Below are 23,655 nucleotides of genomic sequence, written 5' to 3'. Positions count from 1 at the left end.
TCCCATATAGGTCATTACAGAATATTGACAAGGGTTCCCTGTGCTACACAGTAGGTCCTTGTGAGTAACCTATTCTATATATAATAGTGGTAAATAAACCATTTTAAAATGTTTTATCCTACAACCCCAACAGATCTTCTCAGTATCAAAGAAGGTTTCTGAGTATTGATTCTAAATCTCTCTCATTAAAATAAAAGCAATTAGAACTACTTAAAAGTCACATGATCTCTATCCTATGCACATGGACAAACACACAGGAAAAGGTATTACATGGGATATAAAAAATTGTGTCTCTAGTTCAGCAAGTCCAAATCCAATTTCATATAATCACTCTGAATAATCTGTCAGATGTTAAGAAGATGTTGTGTCTTAAGTAGACTTTCAGGTATGTCTCCAACAGATATGGAGTATTGATTATTGATCACCTCCTCACAAAGAGTCAGACATGACTGAGCAACTAACACAAACACACGACACAATCCTATAGCACACAATTTAAGTTCCATTATCTCATAGATGTCTGCGTTATCCATTATTGAACATTAGTCTTGAACTGTCAGGCTAAAGTTGACATTAACTAAAGCTTGAATTTAGTCCATAGTATCTGTGCACATGGGTTTGATTTGTCAAAACCCAACAGCGTAATGTTTCACATATTTACTCATTTTCCTTTGGTGCTGTTTGCCATGTGTGCATTTGCAAAGTGAACTAGCTTTGTGAATGGTTATAGAGAGAAAAAAAGAAGTATGTAAAGAGAATAAATAATTTGCATCTTCAAAAAATACATAGTGTATCTGTCTAAAAATATTGTGTGATGAGGAAATAGGTCTGAAACAAGAGTAATTCTTTTTCCATGAAGCAACACTAACCTTGCAGTTTTTACTCAGCTCCTTTTTGCATAAGGATGGATTCTTCCCCCCAAATCTTAGAGAATTATAAAAATTGAAATGAAAAGTCGACTCTCGAGATGATGTATTCCTTTACCCCACCTGTGTGTAACTGTCTACTTCAGAATGCTTTATATCCCCAAAGTGCAGCCATCTTCTCTAAGATAGCAATGCTTGTTAAATGCTGCAACCCAGGAGCATACCAAAATATCATTTAAAAATTAGTCATAATTTTAACAACATTCCCACCATTGCTGCATTTTGCTTTGTTTTCTGATTTTTTTAAACTTAGTTCTAATCTTTAACTTTCCAAACTGAAACCAAAGAAAACACTTTACTTCTATCTGTATTTTTTGTGATAGAGATGAATGATATTTTACCTCTACATCAAGTTTTCAAATTTCTTGTGTTTTCTTTTCTTCAGTGAACTTACCTCTGCTTTCTCATGTTCCCCATTAGAAGGGAAATAGCTCTTCTTTCTTATAAGTATCCTTTTTTGTAATTTGATGAACATGCTTCTCTATGTTTGATTGCATTGAACATAGGAGGAAATTAATCTAAATGCACTTTATACTCTTTAGTATCTATTTCCTCATTTGTCTCCCAGTTAGACACTAGGATTCTTGAGACTAGGAAACATTTCTTATTCATTTTGTATACCCAGTCCCCATCTGATGTATACTTTATCATATATCAATTCAAGTTTGATAAGCCAGTGAGTAACTTTATCAGGTCAAGTTGTAAAAGGTTGGCTTTTACAACTAATCAGGACACTGAAGTTTTTAAAGAATTCCTCATTGATCTTTCTCCTCCATTCTGCAGGTACCAGAAAGGTACCAGAAGTCAGAAAGGTACAAAAACTCCAGAGTATTAGCTCCCAAATCTGTTTTCATGAGAACTGCAGTGCCTCACTGCCATACACACACAGGCTGATGTTAATAAACACGAACTAGAGCAGATTGTGACTGTTCTCATCCTTGAACAGATTAAACAAGGCCAGCTGCAGTGAGGGCACTTTGCTATAATAATCCAATAAATACTTTTGAAATGATGCTTACTTTTGTCTTTTGCATTAAGTTCAAGAGTAAAGCCAAGTAGAGTGGAAAATAAAGAACACCTCCCCTTCCCCCCCGATACCAAGCAAAAATTCCAGAGATTTTGCCAAAACTCCACATAGATTTATCACTTGTTAGGAGACTTTGTACAGAGAACTACAAAATCTCCTTTACGTTCTAAGGGCCAGATGTTACTGTCAAATTGTAACCATTCGGGGCTACATGTGTATACACATTGCACCGTCATCTCTGACTGCACACAGGAGGGACAAGACACAGAAGTTGTGATCCAACCTCGGCTTTTTCTGAGCTGAACAAAAATTGACATTAACCACTTAATTATGCTGGATATATTCTCCTTTATGAAGGCCTCCCACCACTAGGAGGCAGGATCCTTCTCAGCTTGAAGAAGCTGTCAATACAGAAAGACTCTCAACCCAATAAGAGTGGTATATGCAATAGGCAGGACTTCCCTGGTGGTTCAGATGGTAAAGAATCTACCTGCATTGCAGGTAGGCCAAGGTTCAATCCCTGCCTGGGTCGGAAAGATCCCCTGGAGAAGGGAATGGCAACCCACTCCAGTATTCTTGCCTGGAGAATTCCATGAACAGAGGAACCTGGTAGGTTCCATTGGGTCGCAAAGGGTTGGACACAACTGAGCGACTAACACATTCATTAGGCAAGGGATTTGTATAACTGCAGCTAAGTTTCATCCTCACATTGTTGAACCAACATTTGATCTGAAATTCTTCAAACTTCAGACACATCGTCCTATCTAATTAACAGAAAAATTCCTCGAGTGCTTAGTCTCTCTGCTCTGTCTGACTCTTTGCGAGCCCATGGGCTGTAGCTCACCAGGCTCCTCTGTCCATGGGGATTCTCCAGGCAAGAATACAGGAATGGGTTGCCATGTCCTCCTCCAGGGGATCTTCCCAACCCAGGGATCGAACCCAGGTCTCCTACATTGCAGGCAGATCCTTTATGGCCTGAGCCACCAGGGAAGCCCCGGGTGATTCCTTAGGTAAATCAAATAACTTTTTGACCACTTGGTGCTAGAGAATACTCTGAACTCAACTTCCCTATAGTGATGTCACTGAGAGTTGACTATTCATTTTTTAATTTGTTTTTATTTACTTTATTTTTGGCCGTGCCATGCAGAATATTAGTTCCCCGACCAGAGATTGAGCCCATGCCCCCTACAATGAAAATGCAGAGTCTTAACCAGGGAGGTCCTGACCATTCATTTTTAAATTGAATTAGAAGCCACCATGGGCTTCCCTGGCAGCTCATAGGTAAAGAACACACCTGCCAACGCAGAAGACGCGGGTTTGATCCTTGGGTCATGAAGACCCCCTGGAGAAGGAAATGGCAACTCACTCCAATACTTTTGCCTGAGAAATCCCATGGAGAGAGGAGCTGGGCAGGGGGTGGGGTGTTGGGGTGGAGGTTACAGTCCTTAGGGTCTCAAAAGAATCAGACTTCTTAGTGACGGAACAAGAAGAAGAAGTCATCTCAGGCAGAAGACGAATCTGATTGCCCTTGTGTGGTTACAAACATAATCATAGGCGCCTCTATTTCAATTAAGCCATAAAGGACTCTTTGGGAAGTTTAAAAACAAATATCTTTTTTAGCAGGATACCGTATTTAATTAAAAATTTTAAATAACTGAGCTTATCCTGTGAGCTGTTATTTTGTGAGATGTGAATGGCCCCTAAAATGTAACTTTCATTTAGAAATGAGAGTTAATATTTTAGGGGCCATTCACATCTCACAAAAGAAATGAGGATTATAAAATTCTTTTAAAAGATTTTTAAATTCTTTTAAAATTTAAAAATCCCCTAGTAAACAGCTAGGGGATGGATCTGTCTTGCCCTGTACTACTATGAGAATGAAAGAAGGGTCAACATGAAAAAAAAGAGTATGTGCTAGGGAACAGAGGTACCTCTTAACTGAACAATGGTCTTATGATTTTAAAAGCCAGTGGGCAAAACCATCTATTGCTAGCTGGCAATAAAACAAAGAATATAATCAGATTAAAAATTTGCTACTTACATAAAACCAAAAGACCCATTGCTTGGAGATCCAGTAAAGGACTGTTTTCTTCCAAAGGTCAACTTAAAACCCTTTGCATAATAGTCACCCTTACTTTGCTAAACACTGTACCTCATTTTTTAAAACATCAGGATGTCAAGCCCAATTCAAGCTTCTTTTCATTTAATGTTTAGGTTAGTATTGAAGTAAACTACTAATGTTCAGGTTCTTTATTATGAAGGATTTTCTTTCAATACCTACTAGAAGGGGTGGCTTAGCAGCCTAGGCATCAGTTTTAAAATACCTAGACTCCCTGGAACCATAGGCTGGATTCTCAGGAGGACCGGGGAGCCCCTTAATTATGCTGAAATAAATTTCCTATACCAGTGTCTTCTTACAAAATCTTAAAAGCCAAAATACTCTGTGGACATTAAGAATTCAGTCTTTTTTCCCCTTTCATTTGGAGAAATACTGGTTTGCTGTATGATCTCAGAAATCCAAAAATAAGTTCTTTCCTTTTTCACATTCTTTGCACAATCTAGTTTAGCATGCTGTCTCTTAAGCTATTTACAGACTTTAACAATAGTATTTATTTGCTTAAAGGTTGTACTTTCAATTTGGCTGCGCTAGTCCGATGTAAGGTTTAACCTGCAGAAAGCTGCATATTGACGTCCCCGTGATTAGAGAGGGCCCTTCTTAATCTTTTTGTGATTCATTCAACCGATGGGTTTTTTAATTGTCTTCACAGTTTTATTTAACATTAACTTAATTCAAAGCATTTCTTCAAAGTCCTTTGTTGCTGATATTCTTTTGTTCTGGGAGGAAGCTGTCTTCCACCAATTGTATTTCAGAAGTTAAAATGCCACTGTGGAATGAGAGACTTTGATTACGAGCTATTTGCAAGGTGTAACCGTCTTATAAGGAACTCAGAATCTCAGTGCAAGGCACGGTTGACATGCCAGGTCTGCAGAGCACTCCACTGTGCAGACATCCCCACATGGACAGACTTAACTAAAGTGGAACCATCAGAACCGTCTAAATCAGCAACTTGGAGGGCTTTGCTATCTGTTCAGTAGCACCCCCCTGTAAGAGAGATGTGCTCGGACCCCCCACAGTAGGTAATGATAGAAGAATCTCCAAGTGGGGAGGGGGAGCAGGTGACCTTGTGGGACTGAGTCCTCCCCCAAGGTTCACTCCCCATCGGTAGCCTAGGAGAGTCAGAGCTGGCCCTGCTGACAAAACCCGGGGCCTTCCCGGCTGTGGTGGCGTGTGGAATCCCGAGAGATCCCGAAGAGCAGAGTGAATCTGGAGGTGGGAACCAAAGTCATGAAATAATAGCTTCTCCTCCGGGGCTGAATCAGATTTGACTTTTGCTTTTTTAAAGAAAAGGTTGAGAACAGGTTTCCTCAGAGCATTATATAGGGGATTAAGAGAATTAGGAAACCCCGGTTGTTGTAGTTTTAGAAGATGATCTCAGGGGAGTTAATTAAATTCCCTCTGCCTTAGTTTCCCTCTGAGTGAATGAAAATAACAAGTCCTGGGTCCTTCCAGCCACAATGATGCTGATGTTTAAAACAGGATTTTAGCTTCTATACAGGAAATGCACGTGCAAGATATGACTCACTTCTTAAGGTGCAGGGAAGTATACTGCCAACCACATTCCAAGTCCATCTGCACAGTTGATATTAGTCAGTTTTTGTTAAAATATAGTGGTCGACCGTGGTTTCAATGACCAGAGCCCTAAGGGGCACCTGGTTTCTAGGTATTTAAGCTAGTAGGTGCCCCAAGGAAGATAAGAGATTTGCAGTTTGGTGTCCCCGAAGGTTTTCAGACAGCAGTTTGTTTCCTCTCACTTTTTATGAATGGCTGTAGTATTGTGCTTCCGTCTGCATTTTCTCCCAAAGCCATTCATAAAAATAAAAAACAAAACAAAATAACAACAACGGAAAACGGCGGCGGCGCAGTCTGGAACCATTGGGTGCCAGAGGCTGGGCAGACATCCCGGCAGCCATAGCCCCAACCACCATTGAAAGGCCTCAAGGGTCTGTTTGTTTGGTGGTCTGAAAAGTATGAAGTGCTGTGTGGAAGGGCAGCTGGAAGAAGTTCTGTGACACGGACTAGGCCGGGAGCCAGGGCTGGCAGGGTTTCAGACATTGTCTTTCCCCTCATTGAAGTGTCAGGACCTAATTCATGGAAAATTGGGCGAGCTGGCAGCCCTTTCAGAGGATTTCATTGAGCCCCGCAGTGTGCAGGAGGCACATGAATGCGGGCTCCTCAGCCAAAAAGGGAGGGGGACTTCTGAGCAGGAGGAACCAGTCAGCCTGCAAGAATGTGTGGGGATTTGAAATGATCTGGGAGTAAACAGTGTACAGGTGTAATCGGCAGGGAAAAAAAGGGGGAGGAAGAAAAGTGGTCTGTTCTCACAAATGACTCTTTTGAAATGAATACTCTCTGAGCGCTCAGAGAGTATTCTTGAATCCTAAGAGGCAAAGAAGTCCTAATCATTCTCGGTTGGATTCCACCTGGAGAACACATCATCTCAGAACCTGGGCTTTTATGATGTCATCTCTACTGTGATTTAAAGTCAGAGGGAAGAACTTTTGGTTTGGTTTTTTTTTCCAGTAAACAAAAGTATTTTGCCTTTCTTTTGTGTTTATCTTGTTCATCTACAAAAAAAAAAAAAAAGCTCTGATTTTCTTTTTTTTTTTTTTTATAAAACATGTCTACTACAGCAGCAGTAAGACATGACACCATCACTAAAAGGAAGGAAAATGAATAGACGTTCTACCCCTTCACAATAAGAGTGAACTTACCTTAACTTCTGTTATCTGGGAGAACTGTAGCAAGTTTCTTTCTTTCATTTGTACCACAAAAGCATGTCATTGCCCACATCGGAGTGGTGGTTCAGTTGTTTTTGCAAATCTCAGTGATGTGTGTGTGTGTGCATGCTAGGTCAATTCAGTCGTGAAGCGACCTACTCTTTGAGACCCTGTGGACTGAAGCCTGCCAGGCTCCTCTGTCCATGGGATTCTCCAAGCAAGAATACTGGAGTGGGTTGCCATGCCCTCCTCCAGGGGATCTTCCCGACCCAGGGATGGAACCCACATCTCTTATGTCTTCTACAATGGCAGGCAGGTTCTTTACCACTAGCACCACCTGGGAAGCCTAGATAGAATAAATAAATAAGGCTTATATTCAAACATGAGAGTGAGTACTGGAAGTAATTCATTAAAAATTTGCAGCTTCATGGGACTTCCCTGGTGCTCCAGTAGTTAAGACTCCATGTTCTCAATGCAGGGGGCACAGGTTCAATCCCTGGTCGGAGAACTAAGATCCTGCATGCCCAAGGTGCACCGCCAAGAAAAATGGGCTTCAGAACCACCTTTTACAGCAACAAAGAATAACTTAAATGTTTTTCTAATATGCTAACTATTGGATAGCTAACAGGCTGGACAGAAAACAGTTTGCTCAGATAGTTCACTCGAAAAGGGGGACTTTGCACTACATCCAGAATTAAATAGAGATGATAGAGATTTGCAGACACAGATATGACAAAATATTCTGCAAATGGTACCGTCAAGAAAGCGAATGAACCCACAGAATGGGAAAAAAAAAATTGCACATCAGATTCTGATAAGAAACTTGTATCCAGAACATATAAAGAACTCTTATAACTCAATAATGAATAGACAAATACAGTTTTTAAAGATTTGAATAGACACTTCTCTAAAGAAGATAAACAAATGACCAAAACGCACATGAAAAGATGGTCAACATTATCAGCCATTAGGAATATTCAAATCAGAACCACAATGACATTCGCCACCACACCAGCAGGATGTAAAAAGACAATAGCAAGTGTGGGCATGTATGGGGAGCAATTGGAATCCTCCTACATTGCTGATGAGACTATAAAATGATGAGGCTGCTTTGGAAAACTATCTGACAGCTCTTTAAAAAGTTTAACAGTTAAGCTCTATGACCCAGAAATGCCACTCCTAGCTGTATACCTAAGTGAAATAAAAACTTGTACACACGAAAACTCATACATGGATGTTCATAGTAGCATCATTCATGATAGCCAAAAGTTGGAAACAACCCAGATGTGCATGAACTGATGGATGTGTAAACAAAATATATCCATACAAGGGAATATTATTTGTCAATAAAAAGAATTGAATTACTGGAGCTTCCCTGGTGGACCAGTGGTTAAGACTCCATGTTTCCAATGCAGGGGGCACAGGTTCACTCCCTGGTCAGGGAACTAAGATCCCACATGCTACACCACCAAAAGATAGGTAAATAAATAAAATTATTAAAAAGGAATGAATTACTGATACATACTATAGCCTGAATAATCCTAGGAAACATTTTAAGTGAAAGAAGACCATATATTATATGATTATAAAAGATACAGAAGACTGTATGTTTACGTGACATGTCCAGAATAGGCAAAGTTACAGGTGGTACTAATGATAATGCATCTGCCTGCCAATGCAGAGATGCAGGTTCCTTCCCTGGGTCAGGAAGATGCCTTGGAGAAGGAAATGGCAACCTACTCCAGTATTCTTGCCTGGGAAATTCCATGGACAGAAGAGCCTGATGGGCTACAGTCTGTAGGGTTGCAAAGAGTCAGACATGACTGAACACACACATGTAGAGACAGAAAGTAGATTAGTAATTGACTGGGGACTGGAGGTTGGCTAGAGGGGGAAGAGGGAATGGGAGTGAGTGATAATGGATGGGTTTCTTTCCGAAGAGGTGAAATCTTCTAAAATTGGATAGTGGTGATGCTTGTACTACCTTCAGACTATACTAAAAAGCTTAGATGTATACACTTCATATGGGTGACTTTTGTGATATATAAATTATATCTCAATAAAGCTGAGTTTTTTTAACAAAATTGTAACAAATTAAGCCCTTTCACTTCCTAAGTTTTGTGATAATGCTAGCTAAAACAAAGTGAATAGAATAGCAAGTTTATTTTGATGTAACTGCTATGTATTACAGACCTTAGTTGGGAATTGTTTTAAACATCCTTTAACCTGAAAGAAACCATTTGAACTTTGAAGAAACTTTCCTCTTCGCAAACAAGTGTCAATATTTAAAACATGTATACTTAATTATTCTCATTGTGTGTGTTTCCTTTTAAATTATAACAGTTCTTTTTTTTTTCTTTCTTAGCCACAACAAGTTGTTCAGAAGAAGCCTGCTCAGGTAAGAGACAGTCATTGTGATTTTTTTCTCCCAATTAATGTAAAAAGGATGACAAAAAAATATATGTCCCCAAATAATCTTTATTTAGTTTTTCTCTACTTTTGATTATGTCAGCATTGTAGTGTTCTTGAAAACTGATTGTATCCTTCAGACATAGTCAAGAATATATAGTCTGAGGTTTTCAAAAATTCTGAAAGACTCCAAGACCTAAAGTATACAAAGCAAATAAAAATACTTTTAAAAATAAACCCTTTTAGTGCCTCATATAAAACAAATACTTAATCTTCTGAGGTGTTTCACCCATACTTAAACATCAAATTTTGTCCTTTCCATCTAACGATCCACATCCCATTGACTCAATACAGGACTTATTAGCTGCAAAGTATATCATGATCCATGACTGGAAACATATCTGTTCATTGACTTATTCCCCCCAAAGAGGCTTGGAAATTGAGAAATTGTTATACTAATTTTGCTATTGATGAACTCTCCAATCTTAGCTGAATGAGTCTCTGAAGTCTTTGGCAACATCAAAATTAGGAACCATCTTTACTTCTCTTGTTCCATATGCCTGGAGTTCCTTGTCCCAATTATAATCTGTACTTAGAAGCATAAGAATCATGTTTATTAAGAAAGTATGTCTTGAGTAATAAATTAAAATATAAAAATGTCTTGCTGTTCTCCCTTTTGGGGTTGAAAGAGATGCACAGGAGACCTAGGTGTATCATGTAGAACCTACCAAAGTAAGTTATTAAGCAGTGTCACAGGTTACCAAGTTCCTTGTTGATCTTTCATGTAATTTATCTGTAGGATCCTTTCCCTAGAATTCTCTAAAACTGTACCTTTCACCCTGTTCTCTTGGGACAGTGTTGGTTTGCATGGAAAAGACAATCTCTTGTATCTACAGTTCTTTGCAAATGCAGCTTGAAAAAGAATGGAAGCTTCTAAACAAATATAAGCATACAGGAAAAATGTGTCTGAATAATTACACACGTGCTTTAAAATAAAAACAGAGTTTCCGTGAACAAAAAATCGTAATCATAGCTGTTCCCTTTTCCTAAAAGCCAAGAATGGTATGGAACACTAAAAATAAGTACACGATGTTTCTAAGCAATATTAAACAGAGCAAAATATAAACAAAAACTTGACATTTTAAAGTAGGAGATCCCAAATATATTATCCTCTCATTCTTCACTAGTAGGGAAATCAAGAGAAAATGAATTTATAATTCTGTGCATTGGAGTCAAAGTATATTCCTGTGTTCACTGTTACATCATGGGCTGTGAATGACAGGTTAATAATCTTAGGTGGTCTGTTAAAGCTTTAATTCAGTCTCTATTCTTGGGATTGTAGGGAAGATAAGGCAAACAAAACACAGTCACTGCATATGAGAAATGTGTAATGTAGTTCAGAGGTTCTTAGCCTTGGCTGCATGTTGGAATCACCTACAGATACCATTAATATAGTTATGTATATCCAGCTGTATATATTAATATACACAGTTGACCCTTGAACAACTTGGGTTTGAACTGTGATGGTCAACTTAAATGGGGATTTTTTTTCACTAACTACTACAGCACCACAGGATCCATAATTGGTTTAATCGGTTTAATTTTACCCGTGCAAAATCACGGGTATGGAGTGAGGACCAACTATAGGACTTGAGTATCTAAGGCAAATCCTGGAATCAGCCCTCCTCAGATACTGAAGGACAGGCAACTATAAATGTGTGTCCATCCTGAACCCTAGCCAGTGGTGTATGCTAGAGCCAGCCCTTGTGAGGCAATTATATCTCTTCCAGATTCTGTATTTAGTGATGTCAAGTAGGTGACTTGAAATCCATTTTGGTGGGAGTAGTTACACCATGGAAATTGATATACACTACAAGTCAGGACTTTTATTTTCCTGGAGAGCAAGTTGTTGAACTTTTACCTGCCTACCACTGGCCCCACCCTTCAGGGATACTGATTATTTGGTCTGGAAGCCCACGCATTAGTATTTTATGAACTCCTCAAGTGAGTCACGGAGAAGGAAATGGCAGCCCACTCCCGTGTTCTTGCCTGGAGAATTCCGGGGATGGAGGAGCCTTTGGGCTGCCGTCTATGGGGTTGCACAGAGTCTGACACAACTGAAGCGACTTAGCAGCAGCAAGTGAGTCACGTAGAGCCATGGATGAAGATACGCAGTGAACACACTTGAGAAGACATTTGAACATTTGTTGAGCAAATGAGTGCACAATGTGAGTCTATATGAGGCACAGCGTGATACAGATGAATGAGTGGGATGCCCTATGTCGCCTAAGGGGATGATCCTCAGAAGAGTTTTGATCTTGTTCTTGTTTAGTTGCAGAAGGGAAAATGAAGACATAGATTATTCTTTAGAGAAAGAATAGAAGATGTTTTAGATGAGATGAATGGAATATTCAAAAGTAAAGAGGCAGAGACAGGAAAATCACTGGTGGAGGTTATCCAGTTGGCTGAAACTGATTACAAATTGGGCAATAATACACCAAGAAATGATGTAAGTGACATCAGACATTTTTGTCCCAAGAGAATCAGGAATATCAAAGAAATCACAGATGGATTGGGTTGGTCCTCACTCATCAATCTTGCTGTCTTACAGACCATGCTCCAGATTTGCCCTTGAAAAGAGAGTTTAGACTCAGAAAAAAGAACATGAGCTCATTGGGCTTCCTAATCTATATTGCCTAAGGACACAGTGATGAATTATATAAACATGGGGACTACACGGAAGTTTGTGGAAGATAATGTAAATTTTACACCACATTCAAAAGAATCTCTTTCTTTTCCATCTGTTTCTGTCAAAATACCCTCCCGGATTGCTTTTCCATGTGGCAGTCTGGATTAACTCAGGCTTGTATCCTTTCTATCAACACTACTTCGCGGGGTTACATTCAGATTCTGTTTTGAGGTGGCAAAAATTTTAGCACAATTAAATATTTTACATCCAAGAAAAGAACTCAGCAGTGTATAAGGCGACCTAGGTTTTGCTTTCTGGCCCTGTCAATAGATGAATTAACCTTTCTATTCCCTATTTATCTATCTATGAACTGGGAAAATAAGTGCATCTTCATGTACTCCAAGGAACATTTTAAGAGTTGTATAAATTCCAGGGAATATTATTACATTCTGACTTATTTTGGGATGCTCGGCTTTTCATTTCTAGAGATTTGTATTCTCAAAAATATCCAAGGTCTAATTAGTTCAAAACTACTATCTTTTTTTTTTAACCTCAAGTGTTTTCACTGCATCTTTTTAAAATAAAGGATTTTTTTAATGAAGGGAAAATTTTATGGTGATTTCTACATACTATCATTAGGACTGAAGCACTTGGCTTGTATGTAATTCCATGTGTATGGAGTTACAAAGACTCTCTTCTAAAGTATCCTAATGCCATCAAATGCTTGTTGTCATTGTTCAGTCACTGTCATGTCTGAGTCTTTGCGACCCCATGGACTGCAGTACACCAGGCTTCCCTGTCCTTCACTATCTCCTGGAGTCTGCTCAAACTCAAGTCCACTGAGTTGGTGATGCCATCCAGCCATCTCATCCTCTGTCACCCACTTCTCCTTCTGCCCTCGCTTTTTCCCAACATCAGGGTCTTTTACAATGAGTCAGCCCTTCACATTAGGTAGCCAAAGTACTGGAGCTTCAGCTTCAGCATCAGTCCTTCCAGTGAATATTCAGGGTTGAATCCTTTTAGGATTGACTGGTTGGATCTCCTTTCAGTATAAGGGACTCTCAAGAGTCTTCTCCAGCCACAGCTCAAAAGCATCAATTCTTCGGTGCTCAGCCTTCCTTATAGTCTAGCGCTCACATACATGCGTGACTACTGGGAAAGCCATGGCTTTGACGAGACAGACCTTTGGCGGAAAAGTGATGTCTCTGTTTTTTAATATGCTGACTAGCTTTGTCATAGCTTTTCTTCCAAAGAGCAAACATCTTTTAATTTCCTGGCTGCAGTTACCGTGCACAGTGAGTTTGGAGCCCAAGAAACAAATGTCACTGTTTCTACTTTTTCCCTATCTATTTGCCATGAAGTGATGGGACCAGATGCCATGATATTAGTTTTTTTCATGTTGAGTTTTAAGCTTTTTCACTGTCCTCTTTCACTGTCATCAGAGGCTCTTTTTAGTTCCTCTTCGCTTTCTACCATTAGAGCAATAGTATCTGCCTATCTGAGGTTGTTGATATTTCTCCCGGCAATCTTGATTCCAGCTTGTTACTCATCCAGCCCGGCATTTCACGTGATGTCCTCTGTGTTTCAAGTTAAATAAACAGGCTGACAATATACAGCCTTGTCGTACTCCTTCCCAATTTTGAACCAGTCCGTTGTTCGTGTCTGATTCTAACTGTTGCTTCTTCTTAAATTTCCTCAGAACTTTGGGGATGCAAATTCTTGAAAATGGATTAAAGAAAGTCATAATTCATTCTAAGGAGCCAAATTCAGAATTAGGCTAAATCTCCGAATTTAGATGTGCATATGTATATATAAGTACATACATCAAAAGAGGGGGAAAAAATTTAAGGAAAACCGTTCTGCAGGTTTGTGCTTGGGAAGTCCACCAGGTGCCATCAACTGCAAACCTCAAGTGTGTGTCACGAAACCCTGATGGGAAAGTTAATAATCTTAAAAATCTAAAGGGGACGGTCTCTAATATTTAACACTAAATTTATAAGTTCCAAAACCAGTGAAAACTAAGCTTCCTGGAGAATTCTGTATTTTCATTTAAAGTGATAAAGTAAGAAATTAGCTAATTTCCTAGTTTTTTAGCCATTGATTGCTAAAAAAACGCAGTTGATTTCTCAGCCACATGGATTACATTCTCAGTTGAGTAGGAAATTGGTAGGTTTTGTTGCTGCTGTTGTTCTCCATATAAAAGGAACCTTATAACTTATAGGGTTGTTATTATTGATAGAGGGGCCTTTGTTTCTCAAGTGTTACTTTTCATAAGAAAAAAAAAATCTCACTATATCTCAGAGTTCTAAAAAGATTTTGTTGATTTATTAGCTATCTTATTGTTTCTTGATTTCCACCTTTTAAGATTTTAAACTGAAATTAGAAGTGAGTCCTTATATATAATTCAGATATTTTTTTATCTCACGTGAGCCCTACTCAGAAGGTAAAAACAGCTTTAAAAAATCCTAAGTTCTCCTTCCTTTCAACCCAGTTTCCTCATTGTTGTAGAGCCCTGGCAAGCTACACCTCTAGCAATTAAGACAGGTAGAAACCTGCTCCTTTTCAGCTTCCCAGTGAGAGAACTGGAAAGTTTTCAGTTTCTAAGAGACTGGAAACAAAGCTTTCTGTTTTGAAATAGAGCTTTTACCGGCGAGTAACATCATTTGTGGGTGGTGTGTGTTGGGGCAAAGAAATCTAAGCCTTGGTTATCATGGGATTTTCCCCCCTTAAAAAAAAAAAAAAAGAAGAAGTTGAATGCTTTTACAGAGACTTCAAGGGCAGTTTTAAGGATGTTTATATTTCAGACAACCTAAACATTGTTTGGAGCAAAATGAGAGATTTCAGTTTGGGACAAGCAGGTTGATGAATTGCAGTCAGCATCTTGTTCTCAAAGAAGGCATTTTTACTGGGGGCTTTTAGTCTAGACATACAAAGGAGGAAGGAGGAAAAAGGGAGAGTTCTCTAACACTCATCTTTTACGTGGTATCTTGGCCAGTGCAATAAATAGTTCATCATAAATCAGACTTGCAAAAAAGAGTCACTCTCGACTCACTCAGAGAGAATAGTGATTTATGCTGCTTAAGTCATAAAGAGTACTGATTTATTTGTTTTCCAACTTATGCTCTTTCAAGCTGGTAAAACAGTTTGTGGGCCAGTAAATGTTTGGTACCAACTGGCAAAACATAAAGAATTATATCAAAGTCCACCTTGAGTGAGACTGTTTTGTGTATAGGAAATACATTTTTTATTTAACCTCTGACCTCTGACATTGCAAAGGTCAAGGAAAAAGAAGAGATCCAAGTAGAAGGCAGCATTTAACTCTTATAATAAAGTAGCTCAAGGAGATATAGCACATGGGTAAGGCAGAGGAAGCATATCAAAATGATCATCAACTGTAAACATATGAAGTCATTAGCTTAGTTTTAATAAAGGAATATTGGCAAGATGATGTCAGCTGTTTCTTGGCATGGGATGTCTTACAGAGATGACATAAATGTCTAACAGAAGTGAAAGAACATTACTCAGTTTGGGGCATGACATAAAACTCCAAAAGGCAAAATATAGTGTTTCTGAACTTGACAGATTTCCTATAAGAGTTTTTTGTTTTTTTAATATGATTGCCTTTAACTGGGTGGTAAAGCCTTTGGATTAGGCTAAAAATAAAACGGCCATGTCTGTCTGCTTTCCTTTGCATATTGCAGAGTGCTTTTCCTATGCATTTTGATGGGAGTTGTATAAAAAGCTATTATTTATTCAATACGTAAGATTTCTTCTATTATCCAAACCCAAATTAATATGAATAAATAGCAACTGGCTTTAAAATACTGTCTTTCTAAGAAAATCCTTAATGTTTGAATAGAAATATGTTGGTTTGTCTAAGAAACTTTTTTAACTTTGAGGGAATGTTTGCTGGACACGGAAATGTTTCTATTGAAGAATTATTTAACTTACTGTTATTATTGATATTTTCATAATCATCTTCAAAAGTCTTGTCTCAGGATAATAAACAATGTTTGGTGCAATAATGATTAAAACTTAGAAATGTTCTGTTTCCTGGCACAAATACAAATTGTGAACAATTTTGTATACATAGAAAACAAAGACAAAATGCTTCTGCTAACCTGAGCCATCAATAAACACATCCAGAATAAAACCATAAAGCAGCCTTTAATCTATCCATTTTAAAACCACTTTGTAAAAAGAAGAACATTCCTCAGTAGTTTTGGAAATGTTGAAATGAATTTCCTTTTCCTGAGTGGTTCCTTCATATAAAAATCTTTTTGCTGCATCTTTAACTATTTTTTAAATATGACATTCCTTCAATATGAATTAGAAACTGCCAGACGCAGGAGCCTGGAGGGCTATAGTCCACTGGGGCGCAAAGAGCCGGGCACAACTGAAGCAACTTGGGATGCAGGCATGGAAAATTGATGAAGCTTGTGATCCTCAGAAATCATGACTTACAGGATCCAGAAATCTGCAGTTAATGAGTGTGAAAGTCGCTCAGTTGTGTCCGACTCTTGCAATTCCATGGACTATACAGTCCATGGAATTCTCTAGGCCAGAATACTGGAGTGGGTAGCCTTTCCCTTCTCCAGGGGATCTTCCCGACCCAGGGATAGAACCCAGGTCTCCTGCTTGCAGGTAGGTTCTTTACCAGCTGAGCCACAAGGGAAGCCCCCAAAATTTCCATTTAGTTTATATATAAAATGAATTGTCTATCTGAAAAACGTGATTCCCTTCTGAAGATATTTTTAAATAGTCTTCCATCCCAGAAAAGAATTTGTAGTATCCCAGAGATGAATGTTACCTCTCTTTGCAGTATTTTCAGTGATGGAACTCTGATCAGAGGCATGCATGAGACAAACAGGAGAGTATTACAAATCTAAGATGTCATATTTTGTTTTCTTTGGGAGGCGTTCTTTAGTAACAGGTTTTTTTCCCTTTCTTTCACAGCTATCTATCATTGAACCACAGATAAATAAATAAACAGAAAATGAGGAGCTATCATTAATCATCATAGTTCCGCACTGTAGTCTTACAGAATTTTTACTCTTTTCTCAAAGTTTTCCCATTTCGTTGTCACATTTTTTTCTCACACCCTGCCGATGGGTATTATCATTATTGTGTAACACAGTGAGAACAAGGCACAAATTATACACACATTAATGCTAGGGCTGGTGCCCATGGTCATTGATATCTAGGATCAGCCTTCTTTACCGTAAACATCCCCCAATAAGACCTTTAAAGACACACACACCCCCCCCCCCACCCCCGGTGGCTCAGTGGTAAAGAATCCGACTGCAGTGCAGATGGGTCAATCCCTCAGTTCCCTGGAGGAGGAAATGACAACCCACTCCAGTATTCTTGCCTGGGAAATCCCGTGGACAGAGGAGCCTGGTGGGCTACAGTCCATAGGGTTGTCTCAAGTCAGACACGACCGAGCACCTGAACACACAATAAGATCTTAAAACTGACTTTTATTAAGTTGATGGTAACACATGCAAGGAAGGTGCTTGTATATTTTTACACACATAAGACTAAAATTAACAAAACGATAAGGCACCATGAATATCCCAACTTCTAAAGCCTCCTTTTGAAAAAACATTTCCACCAGAATGCCTTGCAGTTGCCAGATCATAGGGTTTATATAGGTTCCACTGAACATGTTCTTTTTTTTAATGTGATATAAGGTTTTCCTAGTTGAAGGAAATAATCACTTTCCATGAAGTTAAACAGCCCCAATCCATTTTAAATTAAAATATCTGACCAAGAACTAGAAAATGTCCAATTTGTGGTCTCGTGGGTCACTTAGCTGCGGATGGAACTTGAAAACTTGGTTTCTGGTCTCTGCTGCAGAGGGAGGGGAACCCATAATCTTTGTTCTAGCGGGACTGGCTTGAGATATTCACGAACATGCAAAACTCTTGAGTGGGTCACTCCAACTCCTTAAGGAACTGAGCATACTAAGATGACAAAAAGAATGTCACTAAACCCTAACTACTCTTTCTAGAAGACTAGGTGGTGTTTGGTTTACTAGCAAGATAGCTTAAATTACAGATGTATTTGTAGCCTGCAGCACTTTCTAGTAAGAGTCGCAGAATTCTTTGCAACCAAGGGGGGAAAAAAATAAGGGTTTATTAAAGGCGACATGGACTTCTGTGACTAGCCCTCCTTACTACACACACAGAGGGGCATGATAGTGACAGCACCCCTGCAATTTTCAGGGAGGGTATTTCCATTTCTCGGTTCCACTGAAAATTTGCTGGCCTCCTTTGCACTGCAGATCTTCTGTTTAGTCTGCATCTGAAAATTAAACCCAGAGCTTCAGCTCTTGCCTTAAACCTTTCCTCCAGCACATAACCTCACCCTTGCCTGTGGTGGTAAGATCTATGGTTAAACGCCTAAGACATTGAAAAATCCCATCCAGCATGAGGGAATCAGGATGTATATTGGGATGTCTTCTTCCTCCTTTTGAATCAGTGAGCAAAAGTGTATCCAAGGGTATATGCCATATGCATCATGCTGAACAAAATCAAAAGAATGGGGAGAGGTGAGAACTGTCTTTCTAGGTTTTAGTGGGGTTTTTTCCCCCAAGCGTAATGAAAGCAATGAAAGAGTTACACTTATTAAATTCCTTTTGGGGGGAACAAAAGAAAAACTTTAGGCAAAATGAGTGCAGTTTTTCCAGCAGTCATAATAAAAATATAGTTCTCCAACTCTGCCTACTTTCTTTTCCCTCTCTTCAGTTTTCTGCCAAAAAAATCCATGTGTTTCACCCCCGTGTGGGGCAGCCTCAGTGGTTTTTGTAAGGTAACTGAGTGGATGGCTGGAGGCTGTTCAGTGTTTAGAGGCCTTAGTGGCTGGTGCTCATAAAAATGTCACTGTGCGCTTTCACTTTGAAAAGTCCTTTTATCCTACATTCCTGAAGCGCCATTCCAACAGTAAGCCTCCTTGACCAGACTGCGGCTGCCTGGCTTTCCCACCTCGCCAACCAGCCCCTAATGAGATGTGGAGAGTGCCTGGCGACAGTCTTTCAACCTCCGTATTGCCTCAGAGCTGCCGTTGGGGGGCTAGCCAAGCTCAAAGATCCTTTGGCCATATGCAGCGAACATGAAGCAATTTAAATAAACACCTCAAGTTCCAATCTATTGTCTACAGCAAATGGCAGTGTCTTTTAAGTTACTTAGGAGGATTGAATCCCAGGGGTCCCTACCAGCTCCTCTGCCATAAAAATAAGATTCCTGGGGCATGTCAGGACCAGATGTGTCTTCCTTTCATCACTGGTTCCTGTCTGTCCACTCCTTGCACCACAGACAGGCCCTGTGTGGAGTCTGGTCAGCAGCTGAACGTGGATTTTCTGACTCCATCCTTTTCTTTTCTTCTTCTTGCTATCCTGGGTGTCCGTTGCTTAGCTCAGGCTTTCTCTAGTTGTGCCAAGCATGGGCTCCTCTGGTTGCATTGCGAGGGCTTCTCATTGTGCTGGCTTGTCTTGTGGCAGCACGCAGGCTGTAGACACACAGGCTTCAGTAGCTGTGGCACACAGGCTCAGGAGCTGTGACGCTAGAGCTTGGGCTCAGCAGTGGTTTAGTTGCTCCGAAGCATGTGGAATCTCCCTGGACCAGGAATTGAACCCGTGTACCCTGTATTAGCAGGCGGATTCTTATCCACTGTGCCACCAGGGAAGTCTTCTGACTCCATCTTCATGCATCCGCGACCCAGATGGTTCCTGAGAAGAGAAAACAAGAACTCTTCTCTCCCAGGCTTACTTTGCAATCTGCTATTGAATTACCTGCCCCAATTCAGGCAATGAACTGTAGAACCAAAAAAAAAAAAAAAGAAGATTTTTTCTTCTCTTAATTACACACATACTTTCTGCCACAGCAAAAGGCCAAGTTACTGGAGGGTGAGAACTGGGGTTTGCAGAGGTGAGAGCTGCCACCTCTCACCTTCACCTCCACTTAGCAGCCATGTCATCCTTTAGAGCTTGGCTAGTCAGGGCTATGCCAAGAAGAGAGAACTCTCCACAAACCAAACATTTGTGAGAACCTTCATCCTCAGCATGTGAGAGCTACATGACTTCCCGAAGTTTGACCGAGTGAGGCTCCCACCCTCTGGCATCCTGGTTAGAAACCCGGTACTAACAGAAGCATTTCAGTGTCCATGGAAAAAAAATAACTCTCCATGTTGTGTTAAGAACCATTAAGTAAAGGAAACACTATAAGGATGAGGGACCATCATTTTCAGCTGAATTGTGTCTAAGGGATTTAAGTAAACCACTTCCATATCAGGAGCTACAAGAGCTCAAATCAAGCAGTTTCTGGGAATGTTTTGAAAAGCTGATCACATCCCATCTACCGCAAGATCTTTGTAAGTTCATGGCCTGAAAATTCGATTTCCTTCTGGATTTGGAAGACCTTTTTCCAAATAGTCTAGAAAAATTGAGCAGTTAGGAGTGGAATAATTACAGCTTGATCTGTGGCCCCAGGGCCTTCCAACTTGACAGCCTTCTATTAATTTGTTAACCAGAAGAAGAAGCAATCAAATCTGTCTGCCAGCTTGTACGCCGTAGTCTGTTTCAGGGTAGTCACCTAAGTCCATACCTCCTGTCCTAATGAGAAGTGAATCCTGCGGGGATGATTGAAGAGTATATCTGCCGAACAACTTAAGTGACTTTCTGGAATTTAAATATTAAGTGTAAAGACAAGGTCAAAGGGCGGCTGAACATTGGCCTATCTGTCTTGCGTCCGTCCGTGACTTTGATCCCCTTCCATCCTCCTTTGTGTCTGGGACTCCATACATGGAGAATCTCAGGATCCTGGCCTGTAGCCTATCAAGAGGTATAAACCTGCTGCTTAAATATGTGAAGCCCAGTTTGGGCGTTGGGGGCAGAGGGGAGGTGGCTGCAAACGTTCCACGTTTCCTACATAACCCAAAGCAGACTAAACAAAACCGGTGTGAAATCTCATGACTCGATGCTGCAGTGGTTATATTTTTTAAGCTGTAATCCATTCATTTGTATGTGTGTTTATTCCCAGGATTTACAGCTCCCTCAGTCTTGGGTGGGGGGAAGAATGTTTGAAACCTTTTGTAAAGCGTTTGCAATAAGCAGTGGCCTATTAAGGCTCAGGATACAGTGTGTGCGTGCGTGTGCATTCATGTGAGCCTGTGAGTGCCCGTTCGTGTGGGCTTTTTCTCCCCCTCCCTTTTGCTGCTTTTACGCAGAAACGTCACACATGGTGGCATTTAGGAGTTCTTTCACAGCTGAAGTGTTTCAAACACTAATGAATGGAAGTTTGGTCACATAATGCAGACAAGCTTTAAGGCATGTGTTACTGAATGGTGTACTGTAGTGACCTGGGAAAGGAAGAGAGGTATAAATTGTGTCAGTTAGCCACCCAGACAAAATGAAGCCATGTGGAAAATCAAATCTATTAAAGTATGAAGACTGTTATAAGCTGTTTTAAGCTGGCCATTCTTAAAGTTTGCTGCAGGAGTAAATGTTTACCTCTTCTCCCAGATCTTTTTCACATGCCGTCTTAGGAGACAGTGTACAGCATTTGATAAAAATCATCCTGTCACTAAGGACGCTTTTATCAGAAATGTTTATTGTCTCCGCTTTACCACCCATGTCCTGAAAGGTACTGCACATTTGTTAAATAAGCAAAAGGAAAGAGAACTTTACAGCTCAAGCCGGCTTGCAGAAACTCCAACAAATTCCAGAGCCATAAGGAATCAAAAAAGGGAAAGAGAAGGGGGGATTAGATTTATGAAGAGAAGGCCCTTCAAAAACATATATATTAGATTTTCTCTGTTTGGTCAGCCCACCATTAAATGTTTGGTTGGTGTGGATTTAGGATTGAGACTGAGCTGTTAATGGCAGACTGTGGTCATTGTCTTACAATGTGCTTTAATAAATACAAGGAGGAAATCCATTTGGAAAGGAAGTCAGTCCTCAGCTCTTGCAGCCCTTTCTCAGGCTTGCCTTCATGCTGCCTCCGTCACTGTGGTGGCGGCATCTTGGTCACACATGGGTGCCAACACCCATCTGACTCTGCCCAAAGCCTGGCTGTCCTGGCCCTGCAGCTTTGGGTATGAGTTCTTGCGCCTTGATTTTCTCACCTGTAAAATGGGAATAATACCAGCCAGTCCCCTAAAAGCATTGAGTAAGCACCCTAAGAGCATCAGTTATGATTACCAATATCCGCAGGACACGTTTCCTTTGTGTCTGAGGAATGGATCCCCTTCACTTGATTTGCTAGTTTTAAAACTGATGACTGGTGAGCCATCGGGAAAAAATTTATCCGTGTCTTTTTTCCGCCTCTCGCTGGTGAGTAAGCTCACACGGGCCTGACATTCTCTGGATGGCAGACAATTGAATCTGCTGAGCAGCCGCCATGATGTCAAGCCTTAAGTCAACAGTGGCTAATGACGGCTCTGGGAAAAAACAACACCTTGATTCCTCAATTATGGTTTAAGAAGCCCTGGGAACGAGGAGCTTGCCAGTCATCCGCATCCTCTTTTGAAGCCAGCATAATGTGCTGCAGTAACAGGTCACCTCTGAACCGTTTGTCAGAGCAGGCCACACAATGTAATGGTTGTGACTTTTGTGTGTTCCAGGAGGAGACTGAAGAGACATCCTCACAAGAGTCTGCGGAAGAGGATTAGGGGGCGCCAACATTCAATTTCTACCTCAGCAGCAGTTGAATCTTTTGAAGGGAGAAGACACTGCAGTGACCACTTACTCTCTGTCGCCACGGTCTTTCCACTTTCATCTGGGGTTGGGGGTGGGGGGGGCGGGGCGGGGCGGGGCGGGGGTGGGGGTGGGAGAAGTCACGTAACCTTAAAAAGGACTATATTAATCACCTTCTTTGTAATCCCTTCACAGTCCCAGGTTTAGTGAAAAACTGCTGTAAACACAGGGGACACAGTTTTAACAATGCAACTTTTAATTACTGTTTTCTTTTTCCTTAACCTACTAATAGTTTGTGGATCTGATAAGCAGGAGTGGGTGGATGAGAAAAAAACCTCTGAATCGGGTTTAGTCAATCACTGCACTGCATCCAAACCAGAAATGTGTCACCCACGTGACACTGGGCATTCCTCCAGGCCAGGCGCAGTGGGAAACACTGGCCGCCTCAGTCGCCACCCAGCCCGCTCAGTAGTGAAGCTTCTGTGTAGAACACCAAAGATAGGACTAGCTACTATTTCTCTTTTTCATATAACCTTGTAGACACTTACTTGATGATTTTTTTTTTAATTTTTACTTTTATTTCTAAATGAGACGAAATGCTGATGTATCCTTTCATCCAGCTTAACAAACCAGAAAAGGTGATGTTCACTTTTCAAAAAGGGAAGTACGCAAACTCTGATTGCCAACTCCTTTATTTATGGATGCCACCGCATATCTGCAGGAGTAATAAATTTACTCACAGCCCTTGTTTTTTTTATTTTCAGGAACCCTCATCCGGGTAGAATCTACTTCCTACAGAGCCAAATGCCATTTAGCAATAAATCACACTTGTCAGCCTCAAAGCCATTTTTAAGGAACCTAGACAAGTAAAATTATCCTCTTTGTAATTTAATGAAAAGGTACAACAGAATAATGCATGAGGAATTTAACCTGGATTATGAGGGAGAGGAGCGAAATCCAAATTTCTTTTGCTATAGTTTATAATACAATTTAAAGGGCAAAAAAAAAAAGCAGGCTCTCTCTCTCTCCTCTCTCTCTTTCTCTCTCTTCATTGTTTATCAGTTTCCGTGAA

The 23,655-nt window shown here is 40.3% G+C and overlaps 1 protein-coding gene across 1 annotated transcript in view; it reads left to right on the top strand.

The window, feature by feature from the left end:
- HMGA2 (high mobility group AT-hook 2) overlaps nt 1-22,653 on the top strand; it is a 140,438-nt gene extending 117,785 nt beyond the window's left edge. The window contains exons 4-5 of the mRNA XM_020883302.2: nt 9,158-9,190; nt 22,511-22,653. Coding sequence (XP_020738961.1) covers nt 9,158-9,190; nt 22,511-22,558 — 81 coding nt within the window. The 3' untranslated portion in view covers nt 22,559-22,653. The remainder of the gene's footprint in view (nt 1-9,157; nt 9,191-22,510) is intronic.
- Nucleotides 22,654-23,655: the final 1,002 nt, after the last annotated feature.

The sequence above is a fragment of the Odocoileus virginianus genome, chromosome 24 (assembly GCF_023699985.2).
Source record: "Odocoileus virginianus isolate 20LAN1187 ecotype Illinois chromosome 24, Ovbor_1.2, whole genome shotgun sequence".
NCBI lineage: Eukaryota > Metazoa > Chordata > Mammalia > Artiodactyla > Cervidae > Odocoileus > Odocoileus virginianus.
Note: the sequence above shows the minus strand (reverse complement) of the source record. Positions and strands in the feature narration are given on the sequence as shown.